This window comes from Orycteropus afer, unplaced genomic scaffold (genome assembly GCF_000298275.1).
Source record: "Orycteropus afer afer isolate SDZICR_OR568_19922 unplaced genomic scaffold, OryAfe1.0 scaffold00006, whole genome shotgun sequence".
In the NCBI taxonomy this organism is placed as follows: Eukaryota; Metazoa; Chordata; class Mammalia; order Tubulidentata; family Orycteropodidae; genus Orycteropus; species Orycteropus afer.
The window spans coordinates 2712625-2734759 of NW_006921593.1; the positions used below are offsets into that span (position 1 = coordinate 2712625).

General features: G+C 39.3%; 1 protein-coding gene across 1 annotated transcript in view; it reads right to left on the minus strand.

The window, feature by feature from the left end:
- Window positions 1-22135, minus strand: part of BAZ1B (bromodomain adjacent to zinc finger domain 1B) — a 98868-nt gene that overhangs the window by 9873 nt on the left and 66860 nt on the right. Inside the window, exons 8-13 of the mRNA XM_007940323.1 lie at window positions 21789-21927; window positions 21104-21237; window positions 16903-17008; window positions 16052-16150; window positions 9264-9441; window positions 8133-8315 (exon numbers count right to left, since the gene is read on the minus strand). Of these exons, the coding sequence (XP_007938514.1) occupies window positions 8133-8315; window positions 9264-9441; window positions 16052-16150; window positions 16903-17008; window positions 21104-21237; window positions 21789-21927 (839 nt within the window). The remainder of the gene's footprint in view (window positions 1-8132; window positions 8316-9263; window positions 9442-16051; window positions 16151-16902; window positions 17009-21103; window positions 21238-21788; window positions 21928-22135) is intronic.

Sequence of the window (22135 nt, forward strand, 5' to 3'; positions counted from 1 at the left end):
CTTAGCCACTATGCTACCAGAGCTCCCCAGTAGCATATGACCTCATTAAAATAAAAAAAAACTACAAGGGATCCTGAAAATAAGCTTCCTTAACACCCTTAGTGCCTAAGGCACTTAACTGCTAACCAGAAGGCTGGCGGTTCAAACCCACCAGCCACTCCTCGGAAGGAAGGTTGGGCAATCCTACTTCCGTAGTGATACTGCCTTGGAAACCCAAGGAGGGGTCGCTATGAGTCGGGGCCGACTCGACGGCAAATAACAACAACAACAAATAACACCCTTATTCAGATATAATTTAAATATTTTAAAGTTCATCCTGTAAAGTGTACAGTTCAACTGTTTTTCTCCTATCTGTAGTGTTGTGCAGACATCCCTGTAATTTAACATTAGAACATCAGCCCAAAATGAAATCTTGAACCACCTCCAACACACCTCCCCCCAGCTGTAGGAAACACTAATTCTATTTTTTTTTCCCCCATTGGGGTTTTTTTTTTTTTTTTTGGTGGTCTACGGATTTGCCTATTCCACACACTTCCTGTACACTGTATTATACAATATGTGGCCCCTGGGGACTGGCTCTTTCACTTAGCATACTGATTGGGAGGCCTATCCATGCTGTAGCATGCTTTAGTACTTCATTCCTTTTTTACTGCTGAATAATATTCCACTGTATGGAAAAATCACAATTTGATCATCCATCAGCTGATAGAAATGTGGGTTGTTCCTACGCTTTGTTATTATGAATAGTGCTTCCATAAACATTCATTGTTACCATTATTTTACATGGAAAGAAAGCTTGCCTCAATTCTCACAGCAGCTCAGGAGTGGCACTAATCCAGGTCTCCAGATTCCCATTCCTGTGTTTTTAGTAAGCACACTGGAAAATGCGTAGCATCCTGTTAAACCAGTGTGGCTGACCGAGACCAGACTTTACTCAGCCTCAAGTTGTGAGTACAGAAACATTAGGCATTTAAGATTTGGAAAGAACCCCTGGTCTCTCGCTGCACAAAATTCCAAAGTGCCCAGCACGGTAATATACACAAGTACTGCCATATTTAAGACAGTATTTGTAAAAACAGATCACCAGCTGCAATATTTAAGTTTAACATCCAACAGTGGTGACATCCTGTAAAAACTATCTTGCAGTCCTGCTGGGGGGCTGGACATGCTATTCTGATGGAAAATTCAAACTCTCCAGCACACAATACTTAAATAAAGTTAGTCCCTATTTAGAAGTATGTACAAGAGAACAAGGGAGAGCCAGCTTATGTCCAAGTCACCATTAATTCCTTAGCTTAACAACAGAAAGGTGATATTGTATCTTGGCAGGGATATGAAGCTTTTGGATCACATTCCTCCACAAAAGAATGTTTAAAATGGAAAAACAGATCATCAGGTTGTCAGGACAAATGCAACCAAAGTAAACAGAGAGCTAAACAAACCCAGGTTTTGCCAAATTTTACATCATCTTTACCATTTTATTCAAAGAAACAAAATAAGCATTAACTATTTAGAATCATCAACTACAACAAAAGAGGGATTTGAGAGATAATCTACTTTTATAAAGAAGGAAACTGAAACCTAGATTAGAGACTGATATAAACTCATGCAACAACCTAGTGCCAGGTGAAAAATGCTGGCCTTTGCCAAGTGGAAACCTTCAAAGCAGAGACTAGTGGAAAATGTCAGAGCTATGGCAGAGCTGACCTCTGACGGGGAGCTGGCAGGGCATAACGCCATTTTAATGCAGAACATTGTGGAACTTCTTAGTAGGCAATCTAATTGATTTTCCAAGAAATTTTTCCATGGTTTCCATTAATGTCTAGGCCCCAAGGTTAAACCTACTCATATTTTCCTTCCCAATCATTCTAAGAATCAAGCCTCATCTGTCAAGCTAAAAAGAGATACTTCACTGTGGAACTGAGCAGTCAAAAAAACGTAGTAAGAATGCTACAGCTACTAGTCTTCGGTGAGAAGAAAACATTGTTATATAGGAAAAGAAATGGTAGGAAAGATTTTGAGTCTTGGACAGACAGATCATGTCAAGAAAGACATTCTGTATACAACTGACTTAAAAACAAAACCTATATAATACTCAGCAAGGCTAGAAATTACACTTACTGAGAAAAGATACAGCAATAGAGACCAGCTAACTAATGTCTTAGCCTTCATCTAGAAGGTTACCTACATACCATGTAACCACTTAAAAGGAACACAGACCATAACCCTGATACCAAAACAAGGCAAAGACACCACAAGAGAAGAAAACCACAAGCCAATATCCCTTGTGAATGTAGATACAAAAATCCTCAACAAAATACTAACAGAATCCAACTGTCTCTTATAAGAGTCATACCACCAGGGCCAAGAGGGATCAAGAATGTAGGGATAAGTCAACATTAGAAAATTCATCAACATAATATACCACACATCAACAGAACAAAGGAAAAGAACATGATCATCTTGATGGATACAGAAAAAGCATTTAATAAAATCCAATATCCTTTCTTGATAAAAAACTCTCAAGAATACAGTTATAGAAGAGAAGTTCCTAAATATGATTCAGGACATAAATATGAAAAGCCAACAGCCAACTTTATATTTCTGGATAACGTCTGGGCAGTTTCGCCTTGAAATTGGGAAAAGTATCTATTCGATATTGTGTTAGAAGTCCTAGTCAAAACATTAGGACAAGAAAAGAGAAATAAAAGGTATCCAGATTGGGCAAGAAAAAGTAAAATTATCTCTATTCATGGATGATATGATCATATATATAGAAAAGCCAAGAGTACGCAAGGAAGCTTCTAGAGCTAATAGAGAAATTTAGCTAAGTTGCAGCTATAAGGTCAACAACAAATATCACTTGTGTGTCCATACACCAGCTATGATAAATCTGAAAAGGAAATCTATCTACAAGAGCATCTAAGAAAATAAAATACCTAGGAATAAATTTTACCAGAAATGTGGAAGACTTTTAAAGTGAAAATTATAAAACAGTGCTGTAAGACATTAAAAAAGGACTTAAATATACAAAACCTGTTCCATGTTCATGGATTGTATATCGTCAAGATATCAATACTACCAAAAGCGACCTACATATTCAACACCATCTTGACCAAAATTCCAATAGCCTTTTGTAGAGTCCGGAGTTGGAGGAGAATGTGAAACGTGTGGCTGTGGTAGTTAACATTGTGTCTCAACTTGGCTGGGCCATGGTTAAGTGACTGAGCAAGTGGGTGCAGTTATTCTCCATGATGAGATGTGATGTGATGTGATCAACTTCATGGAGAAATGTGCTGTGAGCAACTAACAACTGCCTTCAGGATACAACCTGCTTCCACTATGTAAGGAGATGCTTTGAGAACAGTCTCTAGCTTCTCAGCACATCTGGATCCTATACCTGACTGCTAACCCGAAGGCTGGCAGTTCAAACCCAGTCACTCCTCAGAAGGAAGACTGGGCAATCTACTTCCATAGTGATACAGCCTCAGAAACCCAAGGAGGGGTTGTTATCAGTTGTATCAACTCCATGGCAGCGAGGTTTTTGTTTTTTTAAAGAAAGTATGTGATTGCACATATGGAATATACTGCTGTCTCTATTCCCAACAACCAAAATCAAGTATCAAAAAAATAAAATACAGAGGAAGGTAGTAACTAAATCCCAGTAAGATGACAATATGTCAAGTCTCTTGGTTCTCTGCTCTGCTCACCCCTGACTAAAAATGATTGTCACACATCACCTTGAGCCTCAGGAAGAAACTTAAGGGAAACATTTTAACTATGTACAAACATTTAAAGAGCTTTAAAAAAGGAGTAAAAACTCACTCCTGTGGACTCGGATCTGACTCATAGTGACCCTTCCTTAGGTTTCCAAGGCGGTATTTCTATGGAAGTAGATTGCCCAATCTTCCTTCCCAGGAGTGGCTGCTGGGTTTGAACCACCAGCCTTCTGGTTAACAGTCAAATGCCTTAGGCACTATGCCACAAGAGCTCCCCAAAAAAAAGGGAGTAGGAGGAAAAAAATGGGGGTGGGGGTGGGGGAGTAGACTCACTGTGAGTAAACTGAGAAAGTAAAACAAGGACAAACTGCCAATGCCAAGACGACCAGTTTCAGCTCAATTTAACAAGGATTGTGCCTCCTCTACACTTGGCATTTCTGAAGCTGAAAGAACTGAAGAAAAAACTCAAACCTCAGAGTTGCAATACTGAAGGATTCTAATGGCAAAATACTGAACCACGTTGGAAGCGTCAAAGACAGAAGGAAAGAATACAGAGTTACTGTACCAAAAAGAACTGATGCTCAGCCATTTCAGGGTGGGTATAGGATCAAGAATCAATGGTATTCAAATTACAAAGTTACAAAAGGAAAAAAGAAAAAGCAAACTCTATGGATCACAACGGTCTGATCCGCAACCAATGATTATGGGGATGGGGCAGGACTGTGTACCTGCACCACCCACTGTGCATGAAGTCACCAGGAGTCTTGTCTGACTTAATAGCAGTTACCAAGACCAAGAGAGCCTGCTACATGGCTATCTCACAAAATAAAAAAGGACTGAAGGAGGAAGTCCAAGCTGCACTGAAGGAATTAGAAAAAAAAAACGAAGGCTCTAAGAACTGATGGATTATCCACTAAGATGTTTCAACAAATGGATGCAGCACTAGAGGCACTCACTTGTTTATGCCAAGAAATCTGGAAGACAGCTAGCTACCTGGTCACATAGACCGGAAAAGATCCGTATTTATGCCCATTCCAAAGAAAGGTGATCCAACAGAATGTGGAAATTACCAAACCGTATCGTTCATAATACACACAAGTAAAATTTTGTTTAAGATAATTCAAAAATGGTTGTAGCGATACAGTGACAGGGAACTGCCAGAAATTCAAGCCAGATTCAGAAGAGGACATAGAACAAGGGATATCTTTGCTGATGTCAGAGACGGATCTTGGCTAAAAGCAAAGAATACCAGAAAGATGTTTACCTATGTTTTGCTGACTATGCAAAAACAATTCTACTGTGTGGATCATAAAATTCCAGAACACTTTAATTATGCTCATGAGGAACCTACACATAGACCAAGAAGCAGTTGTTGGAACAGAAAAAAGAGATACTGCATGGTTTAAGTTCAGGAAAGATGTGCGTCGGGGCTGTATCCTTTCACCACGCTTATTCAATCTGTGTGCTGAGCAAATAATCTGAGAATCTGGACTGTATAAAGCAGAACCTGGCATCAAGATGGAGAAACAATCTTGTGGTGGGCAGATGACACAACGTTCCTTGCTGAAAATTAAGATTTGAAGCACTTACTGATGAAGATCAAAGATTATAGCCTTCAGCATGTATTACACCTCAGCATAAAGAAAACAAGAATCCTCACAACTGGACTGAAAGGATTTCATTTTACCTAGACCACAATCAACATCCATGCAAGCAGCAGTCAAGAAATCAAATGACATACTGTACTGGGCAAATCTGCTGCAAAACACCTCTTTAAAGTGCTAAAGAACAAAGATGTCACTTTGAAGACTAAGGTGCACATGACCCATGCCATGCTATTTTCAATAGCTTCATATGCATGTGAGAGCTGGACAGTGAATAAGAAAGATCACAGAACAATCGATGCTTTTGAGTTGTGGTGATGGCAAAGAACATTCAATGTACCATGAATTGCTAGAAGAATGAAGAAATCTGCCTTGGAGGAAGTACAAGCCAAAATGTACTTTAGAGGTGAGAATGGCCAAACTTTGTCTCTCACACTTTGGCCATGTTGTCGGAAGGGACCACTCCCTGGAGAAGGAGATCATGTTTGGTAAAGAAACCAAAAACCGAACTAATTGCTGTCGAGTCAATTTGACTCATAGTGACCCTTCCTTGGGTTTTGGGGGCAGTATCTCTACAAAAGTAAGCTGCCCAATCTTCTTTCTGAGGAGTGCCTGGTGGGTTTTAGCAGTCAGCCTTCTGGTTATCAGTCAAATGCCTTAGGCACTACACCACCAGAGTTCCTGTTTGGTAGAGGGGTCAGCAGAAAAAGGGAAGACCCTCAATAAGATGGACTGGCACGGTGGTTGCAACAATGGGCTCTAGCATAGCAGGAACTGTGAGGATGGCCCAGGACCAGGCAGTGTTTCGTTCGGTTGTAGACAGGGTTGCTATGGGTCAGAATCATCTCGATGGCCCTAAAAACAATACCCCTCCTCCAAAGAGTCCTGGTGGCACAGTAGTTTAAGCTTTCAGCTGCTAACTGAAAGGTCAATGGTTTAAACCCACCAGCCACTCCACGGGAGAAAGATGAGGCAGTCTATTTCCGTAAAGATTTACAACCTTGGAAATTCTGTGAGGCACTTCTGTTCTGTTCTGTAGGGGTGCCATAAGTAGGAATCGACTCAATGGCAGTGGGTTAAGTATGCCTCCTCCTGAGGAGCCCTGCTGACTCAACAGTTATACTCTTGATACTGAATGAAAGGTCAGCAGTTCAAACTCACCAGTGACTCTGTGGAAGAAAAGACCTGGCTATCTGTTTACATAAGGAGCTCTGGTGGTGTAGTACATGAGGCATTTGGCTGCTAACCAGAGGTCAGTAGTTCAAACCCACCAGTTGCTCCATGGAAGGAAGATAGGGTGAGGCGATCTACTTCCATAAAGATCCACAGCCTTGGAAACCCAATGGAGGTTGCTATGAGTTGGAATAAATAGATTTGATGGCAGTGAATTTGGGTTGGTTTTTTTTAAAATCTGTTTCCATAAAGATTACAACCCAGGAAACCCTGTGGGGCAGTTCTGTCCTTTAAGGGTTGCTGAATCAAAACCAAACCAAAGGCAAACAACAAAAACAACGTGCCCCCTTCCATAACCTGATTAATTCCTACTGATTCTTCAAACCCCACCTTATGTGTATCCCCTTTGGGAAATTTTCTCTTAATTTGCTGAAGGGCAGTGAGTTATTTTATATGGTAGCCATGGTCTGGTAACCAGATGGGACCATACAAGTAAGGTGACCCACAAAGGGGACTGCACAGCTGGCTAATAATGCAAATAAGGTGTAAGGATGCAACCCTAATGAGGGTACTGGTCAGTTCTGCCATCCCACTGGACTTAAAGGGCACCCATCCAGAGGTGGAAGGGGACCTCACTACTGTCAAGAGCCAGGAGTACAAAAGCGCATGTCTTCTGTACCCAACGTCTCGGGGCTGAGTATCTCCCAAACCCAGGAGAAAGAGCTGTAACGCTGGAGAAAGCGCACACAAGCAGGGGCAACAGCAAGCCCGGCAGAGTTCAACAGCAGAGAAATGGCAGCAGCAGCAGCAGCAGCAGGAGACAGGAGCAAGACCACACAGGAAGCTTCCTGGCCTGTGGAGGAAGGCTGCTACAGTGCCCTGCCGACCCACAGAGTGAGAAAACAGAGAGAGATGGGGCAGGAGGCTTCTTGGAGGACTGGAGTGACTCTAGCCTCTTAACTGCAGAGCTAAAGAGCAAGACTTCCAACACTTGCCCGAGCAGGGCCAAGGCCAGGCCTGAGCACTAACAGAGGTAAGAGCGTAAGGCCCAGCGGCAACTGAGAAACTGTCCTGACCAAAGAATAATGCTGTAATGAGTACTGGTGTTCAAGTGTTTGGATCTCTGTCTCAAAAGGCTTCTGCGTATATACCTAAGAATGAACTGCTAGGTCATATGGTAATTCTGTTTTCAGTTCTTTGAGGAACTGCTATATTATTTTTTTTCTCTTTTATATATATGTTTTTAAAAGTAGCATGCCCACTGTTTATAAATCAATGAGAGTAAAATGTGAAACAACTCTCACCCAGTTTTACCTCCAGAGATGACGATGCTGGGTGCCAATAACCAAAAGAAAAAACAAATACCACTACCACCTTTTAAAAAAGGAGAATCAGCTTTGGTCAAAGGTGGAAGGCATGGACCCTGACCACCATCAAACACCCTAGAGGCACTGCACCAAGGATGCACTCCAAAGACCAGATTGAAAATCACACACCTTATGCAAAGTGATAAAAACGGAACACTGGCTAGGATCAGTGCTTACAGTAGCTAACAAGTATAGGGTTAGACTATTTCAGAACCAAGTCAGACGCTTCTACACAATCATAAAACTGCATCTTTCGATAACTTACATACCTTTGCTTCCTCTGCCATTTTTTTCTCTTCATCCACCTCCTCAGTCTTTGCTGAATCTTCACTTTGGAGTTTTCTTCTCTTTTGCTTGGGAGCCATGAAGCCTTGGAGAAATTTCTTTATGACACTGGCCTGAAGGGCAATCACACACTCACCAAAATCCTTCAGTTTTTCTAGTGAAATCACCTACAGGAAATTATTTAAAAACCAGATTGAGAGAAAAGCGAAGGAAAAGATGAAAGGAGACTATCCCACACTATACTGAAATCAACTTAGACCTAGATATCAAAAGCGCTACATGACATTAATGTAACTGGCTGCTCAGCTCAATGGATGGCTGATGCACTGGAAAGCAGATGACTATTTCCATCTCCCCAGGGAAGGGTACACACACATGCTAAAACTTCCTCTACTTAAAGAAGTTACGTAACACATTCATTCACCAATTACTAAGTGCCTGTTATGTGCGAGCTATAATCCCAAGGCAAAGACAAGCCTAGAAGAAGAGTCAAAATATACTGAGTGCTTACTAACTACACGCCAGGTCAAATTCTTTACATATTTGACCTCTCAGTTAAGCCTTGCATCTGTATCATGGATGAGGCAACAGAAGCTAAACAACATGGTGAAAGGCATACTCTGGAATACTGCAAACTACCTTGCCAGTTCCACAGAGGCACGCCAACCACAAGATTATCATATTGTACCCACAAACAGAAACAAAGAAAATTGAGGATAATCCAATATTGGCTAAGGCCTGGGTTTGGCACAAAGTAGGCAACTGACAAATATTTGATAAATAAATACAGTAAATGTCCAATATCTGAAATGCAAATCCTTTCGGTTGAGCAAGTCTTCAAAAAAATCAGTAAGAATCATAAAAAATATGTAAGTCCTTTGTGAAAGGAAACATAGTAGTAATTCATCTCAAGATGTAAGAAGGCAGGGAAATCAGATGAATGGAATGACACCACCAGAATGTTCATGCACTGTGAGAATGAATGGAACCAGTGTCACTGAACACACTGTGTACACATTGCTGAATGGGAACCTCAACTGCTATGGAAACCTTCAATGAAAACACAATACAGTATTCAAAGAAAAGCACACACCCCAAGGGTATTTCCATCTTACCCTAGCTTCAAATTCTGATGTTTCTTCTACATATCCAAGTCCCCCCTTTTGTAACCTTGTTGCAACTTCAATGAGATCACTACGCAGAAAGTGTAAGAGCTCCTGGTTGCCATCACAGGATTTTAGACCCAAATTTGGCTTCCGTGCCAGATGGATAGAGTGAATAATGTCCTGGTACCTAGAAGAGTTTGAGGGGGGTGGGTGGAAAAAAAGAGATTTTAAAGATGTTCCTTAAATTTCAATTACTTGAATGATGGGAGTTTTTTAATTTTATTGCAGTAAACTATACGTAACAAAAAAACTTGTCATTTTAATCATTATTAACTATATAATTCAGTGACGATACTGAATGACCTGCTTTATTTCTAAAAGATTTATTTAGATCTTTTCTGTTCCTTGATGTTTTTTAGTAGTCTTATTTCTTCCACAGATTTTCAAATTTCTTGAGTCATTCTAAATAGACCTATTTTATTGTGTTTGATTGTTTCAGTATCTAAAGTCTGTTGCTTTTCCTAGCTCTTACTCAGTGTCTTGTTTGTGCTTTTTCTTTTTTTACTGTGAGCATCTTGGAATTCTCTGTGGGAATTCTTTGAAGCCAGGTTTGAAACTGTGTTTCTCAAGAGAGAATGTAAATTTACTTTGTCAGTTGCTGTGAACTGCTACCAACCTAGGACAACTTTAAATCAAATCTGCTTAGAATTCTTCACAACACAAAAGAGACATGAAGTTGAACTTGTGACACAAGTATGTTCTCTTTCTCTTTATACTAAAAATTAACTTTCTTAAGGTTCAATCAACTCTCTGCTCTGGGTGGGCCATAAGGTTTCTAGCTGGCTTCCTACACCAAGATGAAAACAAAAGCTCAAGGCCACCTTGAGTTAAGTTGTTGTTAGGTGCTGTCAAGTTCGTTTTAACTCACAGTGACCCTATATACATCAGACTGAAACACGCCCTGGTGTGCACCATCCTCACAATCATTGCTATACTTGAGTCCATTGTTGCAATGTGTCAATTCATCTCATTGAAGGTGTTCCCCTTTTTTCTCTGACCTTCTATTTTACGGAGTATGACATCCTTCTCCAGGGTCTGGTCCCTCCTAAAAATATGACCAAAGTATGCAAGACAAAAGTCTGGCCACTCTCACTTCCAGAAAGGAACATTCTGGATTTACTTCTTCCAAGACACATCTGTTTGTTCCGGCAGTCCATGGTATATTCGACATTCTTCCCCAACGCTACAATTCGAATGCATCAATTCTTCTGTGGTCTTCCTTATTCATTGTCCTGCTCTCACATACATGCGTATGAGGCAACTGAAAACACCATGGCTTAGATCAGGCACACCTTAGTCTTCAAAGTGACATCTTTGCTCTTTAATGACTCATAGAGACCCCTTTTGGGTTTCCAAGGAGGAAATCTTTACAGAAGTAGATTGCCCAGTCTTCCTTCTGCAGTGGATGGTGGGTTTGAACCACCAACCTTCTGGTTAGCAATCAAATGCCTTAGGCACTATGTCACCAAAGCTCCTTTAACACTTTAAAGAGGTCTTTTGAAGTACATTTGCCCAATGCATTACATCATTTTACCTCTTGACTGCTGCCTGCTTAGGCACTGATTATGGGTCCCAGTAAAATGCAATCTTCAACTTCAATCTTTTCTCCATTTATAATGATGTTGTTTATTGGTCCAGTTATGAGGATTTTTGTTGTCTTTATGTTAGAGCTCCAGTGGTACACCACCTAAAGCATTTGACTGCTAATCAGAAGGTAAGCGGTTCAAACCCACCAGCCACTCCATGGAAGGAAGATGGGGCAAACTACTTCTGTAAAGATTTACTCAGACTGCGGGTTGCTATGAGTGGCAATCTACTTGATGGCAGTGAATTTGGTTTTTGAGTTTATGTTGAGATGTAATCCATACTGATGGCTGTAGTCTTTGATCTTCATTAGTTAAACTCTTCCATCATAATTACACTTTTGTCAGCATGGCTTTATATTTCTAATAGTTTTGGCTCTACATATTTAGCAACAATATTATTTGGGGCATAACATCCTATGCATACATTGTGACTTGTACTGTTACATAACGTCCCTCTTTACTTTACTCTTAAATTCTACCATTCTGATAAAACATCAAGATAGTACCACTCTCGCTTTCTTTATCTTTCCCAGTGACCAAGTATTCTTCTGCTCATTTATGTCTTTCATCACTGTACATTTTCCTATAAAGAAAATTAATACAGTTCTGCTATAAAAAAAACATGGTTGGCCCTTCAGTGAAATAATGATAAATAAAGAAAAGGAAGTTCCAAAAAGACTACAAACCGTTTGACACACTTTAAAAAGTTTAAAATCAAGCAAAATACTGGGGGGGTCACTGGGAAGGGAGAAGAGGAGAAAGGGTTAGGGCTGGGGATGGTAACTGGGAATGAAACCAAATGTACATGAACTCTTGAATGTAAAACAAATCTCTGCTCTGTAAATTTGCACCCAAAGCACAATTTAAAAAAATAGTAAAAGAAAATAAACAAAGCAAAAATTTTTTCCCTAGTGTTCAAAGAAAAAAGTATAAGCTTTGTTTTTAATCCTGACAATCTGATTTTTCACAGAAAGAATAATTATCTGTTCAATCTGTGCTTTCAATCTAACCTAAAGAGGAATGAATAGCATAACACTGCATTCCTCTGGGGCCCTATGTACTGACATTTTCCTTTGTCACTCTTCAATTGTCTAGACACAACTATATTAAGTAGCGTGAAACAATCATAATAAATTTATGTATTAACCACTGACTGCTTTTTGTTTGTTTTCTGAGAGGAACATTATGTATATTAATCATTTCACAGTCAAATTACAGTGAGTATTACCAGTCCTACTAAAAGGTTGAAAATGGACAGCCATATAGATTTTTCCCATCACTTAACATGTGTTTACCCTGTATTTAGTGGTTTATCTTCCCTTCCCTACTCACACTTACAACCATCAAAGGATACTTGTTTTTTTGTGAAACCCTTTTCTTGACTTGTTTTTTTTTTTTTTTTACAATTGTCTCCATACAGTATTTGTTCTTTTGTGATTGACTAACTTCACTCAGCACAATGGACTCTAAGTTCATCAAAGTTATGAGATGTTTCAGATTCGTCACTGTTCTTCAACGTTGTGTAGTATTCCACTGTGTGTATGCTCATAGTTTGTCGATCCATTCCTCTCTGTTGACTGGCATTTAGATTGTTTCCATCTTTTGGCTATTGTGAACAGTACTGTCATGAACACGGGTATGCACGTTGCTATTGTGAACAGTACTGTGATGAACACGGGTATACATGTTATCTGTTTGTGCCAGGGCTCTTACTTCTCTAGGATATATACCTAGCAGTGGGATTGCTGGATCATATGGGTTTGTGGAAGGCTACATTCTGCAGTGGGAACCCTAACTCCATTTTGAATCCTGACTTAAGTTCAGCCACCAGCTGATCTTTCTGACTTTCAACGTTGTGGCTATGCACAGACAAGTTCCAGGACAGACCGAGGAATAGGCAGTTTGCACTCATGAAAAGAGTATGCTGGAAAGCAGAGTGTGTTCACACAAACAACTGGGCATTTGCACGTGTCCTTTTCTAATTTAAATAAAGGCTGCGGTCCTGGTGCAGTTTTGTAGCAACCTTGTGGCTACAACTCAGGCTGCATGGTCTTGAGTCATCCGGACCACCACCTGGCCAGGTAGTCAAGGCCCAGAACCAATCTTGCAACCCATTTCCATCTTCAATTATGTATGTATCCCAATGATGGTCTTTTCCTCGATTCTGTAGTCCCACCTGCAACAGTGATGAATCAATCTGCCAGCAATCATGATTTTGTTGATTCCCTTTGCTTTCAACTGCATATAATCAGCCTCATGGCCATGATTCAGTGGACCCCATTTAGCTTTCTGCACTGTGTACATGCTGATCATTTGACTCACCCTGAATGATTCCCAGCTTTTTAAGGAAGCGCCATTCCACTTCCCACAATAGTTATACCATTTTACAGCCCCACCAGCAGTACATGAGGATTCCAGTCTCTCCACACCCTCAAAAGCACTCATTCATTCATTTATTTATTTTAGCTATTAGTGCTGGGGAAAGATGCTATCTCATTGCTGTTTTGATTTGGTATCTAATAGTTAATGATTGTGAGCATTTCTTCATGTCTTTGGTGAAATGTCCTCTGCCCATTTAAGTAGATCATTTGTCTTTCTGCTGTCAAAGTGTTGAAGTTCTCTAATAACTTTAGAGATCAGTCCTTTGACTGACAGGTTGTTGCCAAAAATTTTTTCCTAGTCTATGGGTTCTTTTTTTATTCTTTTGATGTACGTAAGTGTCTGATTTTTAGGAGGCCCAAGTTATCTATTTTGCCTTTTGGTCCCTGTGCTTTTTTAGTTATATTCAACAGTGTCTTTATTCCCTGAATTAGGGTACCTAGTTTGTTCTTATTTTTTCTTTGATAGTTTTTATGGTTTTAGGTTTTATGCTCACATCTTTGAACCAAACCCAAGTTCAGTTTTGTACGTGATATAAGATATGGGTCCTACTTTATTTTTCTCCAAATGGATATGCAGTTTTGCCTGCATCATTCATTAAAGAGACTATTTCTTCCCCATTTAATAAGTTTGGCCCTCTGTCAAAGATTAGCTGTCCACAGGTTTCTGGATTCTCAATTCTGTTCCACTGTACCACTACCAGGCTGCTTTAACTATTGTGGCTATACAGTATGTCTTGAGACTGGAGAGTGTGCCTACTTTATTTTTTGTTGTTGTTATGTGCCATCAAGTCAGCCTCAACTCATAGCGACCCCACCATGGGTTTCCGAGGCAGTATCACTATGGAAGTAGATTGCCCAACCTTCCTTCCGAGGAGTGACTAGTGGGTTTGAACCACCAGCCTTCTGGTTAGCAGTCAGATGCCTTAGGGACTGTGCCACCAGAGCTCCCAGTAGATGGCCCAACCTTCCTTCTGAGGAGTGCCTGGTGGGTTTGAACCGCCAGCCTTCTGGTTAGCAGTCAAATGCCTTAGGCACTATGCCAGCTTTTCTTTAGTAGTCTTTATTTATCCAGGGTCTCTTTCCTTTCCCTATCAAGTTGGTGGTTAGTTTTTCCATCTCTTTAAAGAAAGATCTTAGATGGAATCTGGATCAAGACTGCATTATAACTGAAGATCACTTTGGGTATTATTTTCATGATGTTAAGTCTTCTTATTCATGAACATGGTAATGGTATAGTCTTTCAATCATGTAGGTCTTTTGGTTTCTTATAACAATGTTTTTTTAGTTTTCTTGGTACAGTCCTATGTCTCTGGTTAGATTTATTCCTAAGTACTTCATCTTTTAGGTGGCTATTGTAAATGAAATCACTTTCTTGATTTCCTTTTCAGAGTTCTGTTAGTGTAAAATAATATGACTGATTTTTGTATGCTGATCTTGTACCTCGCCATTCTGATGAAACTATCCTTAGTTCCAGTAATTGTCTTATTTTGTCTTTGGAATTCTGTATGTTTAAGATCATATTATCTACAAAGAGAGAGTTTTACTTCTTCTTTGTCAATTTGGATGCCTTTTTATTTCCCTTTCTTGCCTTATTGCTCTGGCAAGGACTTCCAATACAATATTGAATGAGAGTAGTGATAAAGGGCATCCTTGTCTGGCACTAATTCATAAGGGGAATGCTTTCAGTTTCATCCCATTAAGAATAATGCTGGCCACTGGTTTTGTTGGTTTCTCTTCTATTCCTGTTTTATTCAGCATTTCTATCAGGAATGGATTTCATCCAATGTCTGTTCTTTGTCGTCAAATATTAATCAACGGTGAAAATGAGCAAGCAGTAAGAAATTAAAGGTGGCCATAAGCCAAAGCCTTGTTCTGGCTTTAAGAGGAACCTCAGTATGGTACAAGATGGGACTGCTCTCTTCTGCCTACAACATAAACAGGACAAAGATGCTCCAACTACAGCAGGAAAACTAGCGAATCAAAATGGAGTTGATGTTAATTTTGTAGATTTAACTATCTGGGTTTTTTTCCTTGAGATGTAATTCACACAGCATAAAAATTCACCATTTTAACCTGTTTTTTATTTTGTGGAATCACCCCCACTATCAAATCCCAAAACATTTCTATCACCCTAATTAGAAATAGTACACTTGTTCATAGTCACTCACAAATTCCCCACTCCCTGATCCCATGGCAATTTCTATTTCACCTTCTGTTTTCATGGATCTATCTATTCTAACCGTGTCATATAAAATGAATCAGACAATAGATGGGCCTCAAACTGATTTCTTTCACTTAGCACAATGTTTTTTTTCTATTCCTCTACATTGTAATGTTATCAGTACTTTATTACTTTTTATGGCTGAGTAATATTCCATTGTATGTCACATTTTGTTTCTCCATTAATCAACTCTTGCCATCTGGGTTGTTCCCACTTTTTAGCTATTATCAATATTAACAGAATGGTTTTTGAAGACCCACTGCTCTAGGCCTGTATTTGCAAGGCTGCCTAAATAATTACAATGATGTCTAACAGTTTGATGTTTGACAGGTGTCATTCAATAACTAAGTCTGTTACCCTGTATATACATGGTTTAATGTATCTTTTTTTCAAATAAGTATGATGTATCAAGAAAACATCAAATAATAAAAGTGTTATGTACTTTTTTTTAACTTTAACAGTTTTTATAGATAAGTAAGAAAATGTAAGATATTTAGAACTTCTAATGCTGCAGTAGGAAAATGTGAGAAGCAAGATAAAAATCCTTACCTCTTCTCTAATCTCTCTTTAAGCTGACTTTCTCTTATTCCCTGAGGGTGGAGGCAGTTTAGCAACTCATCCAGTTCCTTCTGACTGTCACATAAAAACCTGTAAGAGAAAAAAGACTTGGTAATCTGAGAAATCAAAATCAAACACTAAGAAAGGATTTAGGGTTAGTGATAGGAGGTGGGACAGCAGAATTCCAAACTTGTTCACAGTATAACATCCAGACATGTAACCAAGAACTGACAGTTTCTCTGAGGCCTATGTCACATTTTTCCTTGGACACTGGAGCCAATTTTCTCCATTAAAATTTAAATGAGACAATTTTGGTCACTTCAAGTTAAGAGGCACTCTATAAGCCTTCAAAGAATAAATCTGTATCAGAAACTAAAAAGTAAGAGATCAGTAAACCAAAAGTGGCCACAGCTAAAGCAGTTCACACAATCCCAAGTGGATAGGATCCTCAAAACCCAGTTTCCTGCCTAAAACCAGAATTACATACAAAGGACAAGTACACAATAGTTTTCTTTTTATCAGCAGAGGAAAATCCTACACACTTCTATTGCCAAACAGATTGAGGAGTATGCTATAGTTAAGAGCCATCTTATAATATACAGGTTTTAAAATAATCAAATTCTAAGCCTTAGAAAAAACAAATATTTTCCTATCAAAAACTACCTTTATGCCACTATCAAAATGTCTTGAAAGTAATGCGTTTAGATACCTAAGAAATCAAATTCATACAAAATGACCTTAATTGCTAATAACTTAATTCGTTGGTGTCACTATATTAAACACTTTCCTCTATAATATTTAAAAGGAAAAAGGAAGAGCAACCAGATGAATGCTCACATTACCATAGGTTCTGTCCTTGTTTGGGTACGGTGGTCTCCACAGCAATTTCTGCTGCTGGTCCATGCTGTACATTCATATTTGCATTTTTGCTCATGTTTGCTTTCTTACCTAAGAAAGATTTATACATTAGGTTGATTATAGTAAACATCCAATTCTTAGTTTCAAATCTCAGCAGTACACAATGTCATATCCAACAACCTGTGACACAGATGCTGCTTATTAAATATACGCACATGAACAACAGATGCTCTGAGATCCCTTACAGCTGAAGAGTTGTACAGTTCAAAGTATAAGAGTGTCACAACTTAGAATGAAGAGATAACTAAGTAACTCTTCAGATCAATACAAAGCAATAATCTACTCCTTGTATATAATATTAAGAACAAAAGAGCCTGTGGTGCAGCAGCTGTTGCTGTTGGTATATGACACTGAGTCACCTCCGACTCACAGTGACCTTATGTACCCAGAATGAAACACTGCTCGGTCCTGTGCCAGCTTCGTGATCCCTACCATACCTGAGCCCATTGCTGCAACCACCGGGCCAATCCATCTCATTGAGGGCCTTCCCCTACACTTTACGAAACATGACATTGTTCTCCAGAGAATAGTCCCTTCTGACAGTGAGCATTCCAGCTGCACTTCTTCCAGGACAGATTTGTCAGTTCTTTTAGTAGTCCATGGTACTTTCTGCATTCTTCACCAACACCACAACTCAAAAAGTATCAACTCTTCTTCAGTTTTGCTTATTCATTGTAAGCTCTCACACACATGTAAGGCAAATGAAAATACCATGGCTAGGTTTAGGTGCACCTTAGTCTTCAAGGAGACATCTTTGTTCTTCAGCACTTGAAAGAGGTCTTTTACAAAAGATTTGTTCAATGCAAGACATCAAGTCTTGACTGCTGCTTCCATTGGCACTGATTGTAGAAGCAAGCAATATGAAGTCTTTGACAACTTCAATCTTTTCTCCATCTATCATGATACTGCTTATTGGTCCAGTTATGAGAACTTTTGTTTTCTTTATATTGAAGTGTAATCCATACTGCAGACTGTAGGCTCTAATCTTCATCAGTAAGTGCTCCAAGTCATCCTCACTTTCAGCAAGCAAAATTGTGTCATCTGCTTATCACAGGTTGTTAATGATTCTTCCTCCAATCCTGATGCCACATTCTTCTTCATATAGTCCAGCTTCTTGGATTATTTGCTCAGCATACCAACTGAGTAAGTATGGTAAAAGGATACAACCCTGACACTCTCCATTCCTGATTTTAAACCATGCAGTATTCCCTTGTTCTGTTCAAAAGACAGCCTCTTGGTCTATATACAGGTTCTTCATGAGTATAATTAAGTGTTCTGGAATTCCCATTCTTCTCAATGATATCCACAATTTGTTATGATCTACATAATCAAATGCTTTTGCATAGTCAATAAAACACAAGTAAGTATCTTTCTGGTATTCTTTGCTTTCAGCCAAGATCCATCTGACATCAGCTATTATATTCCTTGCTCCACATCTCCTTTTGAATACAGCCTGCATTTCTGGAAGTTCTCTGTTAACACACTGCTGCGACCGTTTCTGAATTATCCTCAATATCAATGGTATTGCTCAACAATTTTCATATTCTGTGGGATCACCTTACTTTAGAATGGATACAAATACGGCCAGTCAACTGGCCAGGTAGATGCATTCCACATCCCTCGGCATAGCCAACTGAGTGCCACCAGCACGGCATTCGTTCATTGAAGAATCTCAATGGGTATTCCACCAATTCCTGGAGCCTTGTTTTCTGCCACTTCCTTTGGTGTAGCTTCAACTTCCTCCTTCAATACCATTGGTTCTTGATCATATGCCACCTCCTGAACTGGATGATCATCTACCAATTCTTTTCGGTATAGTGACTCTGTGTATCCCACCCATCTTCTTCTGATGTTTCCTGCCATCATTTAATATATTCCCCATGGACTCTTTCAATATTGCAATTCAAGGCTTAAGTTTCTTCCTCAGTTCTTTCAGCTTGAGAAATGCTGAGTGTGTTCTCCCCCTTTTGTTTTTCTAACTGCAGGTCTTTGCACATTTCTTTGTAATAATTGACTTTGTCTTCCCAAGCTACTCTTTGAAATCCTCTGTTCAGCTCTTTTAACTTGTCATTTCTTCCATTTGCTTTAGCTACTCTCCACTAAAGGGCAAGTTTCAGAGTTTTTTTCTGACATCCATTTTGGTCTTTTCTTCCTTTCTTGTCTTTTTAATGACCCTTTGCTTTTGTCATGGATGATGTTCTTGATGTCATTGCATAATTCCTCTGGTCACCGGTGTTCAATGCATCAAATCTATTCTTTAGATGGTCTCTAAATTCAGGAGGGATATAATCAAGCATATTTTGGCTCTTATGGACTTCTTTTATTTGTCTTTAGCTTCAACTTGAACTTGCATATGAGCAGTGGACAGAGTTCCACAGTCAGCTAAGTGGCCTTGTTTTGGCTGAAGATATTGAGCTTTTCCATTGCCTCTTTTCCACAGATGTAGTCAATGTGAAGATGTGGTAGATGTGGTGAAGCAGAGACAACTAAAATACATCAACTGCTGCAAACTTACCCCTGGAAGCTTCAAATGTCAAATACTACAATGAACTTTTTATAAATCAGTTCCTATATACTAATACATGACATTCATATACTTGAAGCTAACTTAGCCCATTTGAGGCCATCACAGTATCTGACGCTTCACGTGATACTACACTGATACTCTCTTCTGCCTCATTCTCTCCATTAAGCCCACAACATCTTCCCTGCAAAACTGGTATGAAACCTCGTTGAGACTTTTAAGTCAGGTAATTTTAATTTAAAGAGGCCTTGCCATACCAGAACTAAAAATGATTAATAAACAGTATCCACTAAAATGGTCCAAGTGAAGAGATTTGAGTGCTGAATCTTCTGAGGCAGCTATAACTCTACTGACTTGATTTCTAAGGACAGCCACTGAGCTTCTGAAATTCATTATAAAGTCGTTCTCTCATCCCATCGGAATCTCTCCAAACTCTAAGGACCCTGACTTCACATTTACTGCTCCCAAACATAACTGCTTCATCCACGTCTACCCAAACTAGATTTTCCTAAGTGCCACAATCTAACACTTAATACAACTCAACATGAAAACATCTTAAATTTGAAGATTTTGAGTATGTAAAAAAATTAAGTAGTTTCTTAATGTACTAATTTTGTGAATATGAAGTTTGGGTTATTAAGTGTCTCTACCACGAGGGAGAAGTACTTTGAAAAAATGAAAATTTCTTAAATAAACATGATCTAGTATTTGAGAAGCAATCTGGATTAGATTATAGAAAGTCAGGAAGCCTGTGGATCACCTACCCCAACAAGAAGTGACTTTGCCTCCCAGGGAGCATTTGGCAGTGTCTAGAGACATTTTTGGTCATCACTCCTGTCTTCAAGTTAGTAGAGGCCAGGGATGCTATTAAATATTCTACAATGCACAAGACAGTCTGGCCCCCCACCACCATCTACAAAAAATGGTCTGGCCCAAAATGTCAGTAAATGCTGAAGATGGGAAACCCTGATCTAACCCAAGTATAGTTTTTTTCTTTTTTTAACAAAACTTTACTTTTGTTCTTGAAATATATGTGTATGCACTTAGCAAAGCACACTTTTAAAGTTATTTTGCAAACTGAACACACCCATGTAACCAACCTCAGATCAAGAAAAAGAACAGGATCAATGCCCTTTCATGACTCCTTCTCAAGTCCCTTATTTATTTGTTTGATAATTGCTGTATTTCTCCTCACCAGTCAGATGACATCCGGGATCTTGCCTATCTTATTTACTGCTGTACTCCCAAGCATGGGAAAAAATGGTTGGTATATAAGAGATGCTCTTTAAATACTGAACAAATGAATTACAAAAAAGGAGGAAACTCTGTCTTCTTAGCCCCCTTACCTCAACCCCAGCCCTTAAAGCACCTACAAAGAGATTTCAGGAAAAGTTTAAAAACCACTATCAATCATAACACCCACATGTCCTATTTTAGCCTCTCACACTACGCCTGGACAAAGTTGGTAATCAAATTTTAGTGTGCTCTGTCTCTCTGTTCATTTCATATTCTCCCATCCCACCCAAATACCTAAGAAGGCAATAAAGAAATTGTGCTAAAAGAGAAAGTGCCTTAATGCCACCCCTACATAAAGCACTTACTGCGGGGATGGTAATCGTCATCAGGATACTCCATGTGGTCTTTGCGGTGATGGCTGAATCGGTAGTCAATGCTGTCATGTACCCAGCCTTTTTCAATGAACAATCCTGGAACTTCATCTGAGAAGAGCCAGTATCTACGAACCACAACCACGTATCAATGAGAGTAACAAACAGATCAGGAGTGCAGGGTGGTTTTACTGTTGGGGATGATGATTCCAGAATATCATGGAGCATTCTTAACCACAGTAGAAAGAATTCCTCCTCTGCTCAAAACTATAGATTGATACAAATTACATTACACGGTAAAGCAAAAACTCTTGAAACATTCAGAATCTGAGACCCATTTAACATTCAAAATTTTTATAATTTCTAGTATTTCTTTATCTCTAGGGTCCACAAAAAATGTTTAAGATATAATTACCATTTTTAAAGATCTTTATTTGGATTACATTTTACCTATCACCATAATATTGTGAAATCTTCAAGGGAAGGGACATGTCTTATTCACCTTTACAATCCTAGCATTTGGTACAGTAAAAATTCAATAAACATGTGATGAGTAATGCCATTTCCAAACTCCATGAACAGGAAAACCTGTCTCTTGTTAGTACTTTAGGTAGTCCTGCTGCAATTAATAACAATGTAATGACCCTAGGAGACAAAAAAAATGAAGCTTCCAACTTACCTATTGTGGTTTCGATCAGTCCCAATAGGAGTCCGACGCATGACCAGCTTTGCCCTGGCAATTCCCTCCTGGAAAGCCTTCTCGGCAGCTGCTTTGTGCTTCCGTATTCGTTCTTCTTCAGCTTCTCTTTCTAATTTCACTGTTAATAATTTAAAAAAACAAAGCAGCTAGTTTTTCTCTAGAAAACCCTACACTTAACAAATAAACAAAGCACTGATTGAAGAGTGCCAGATACATGTTGTTGTTGTTATGTGCTGTCGAGTCGGCCCCGACTCATAGCGACCCCTCCTTGGGTTTCCGAGGCAGTATCACTACGGAAGTAGGATTGCCCAACCTTCCTTCCGAGG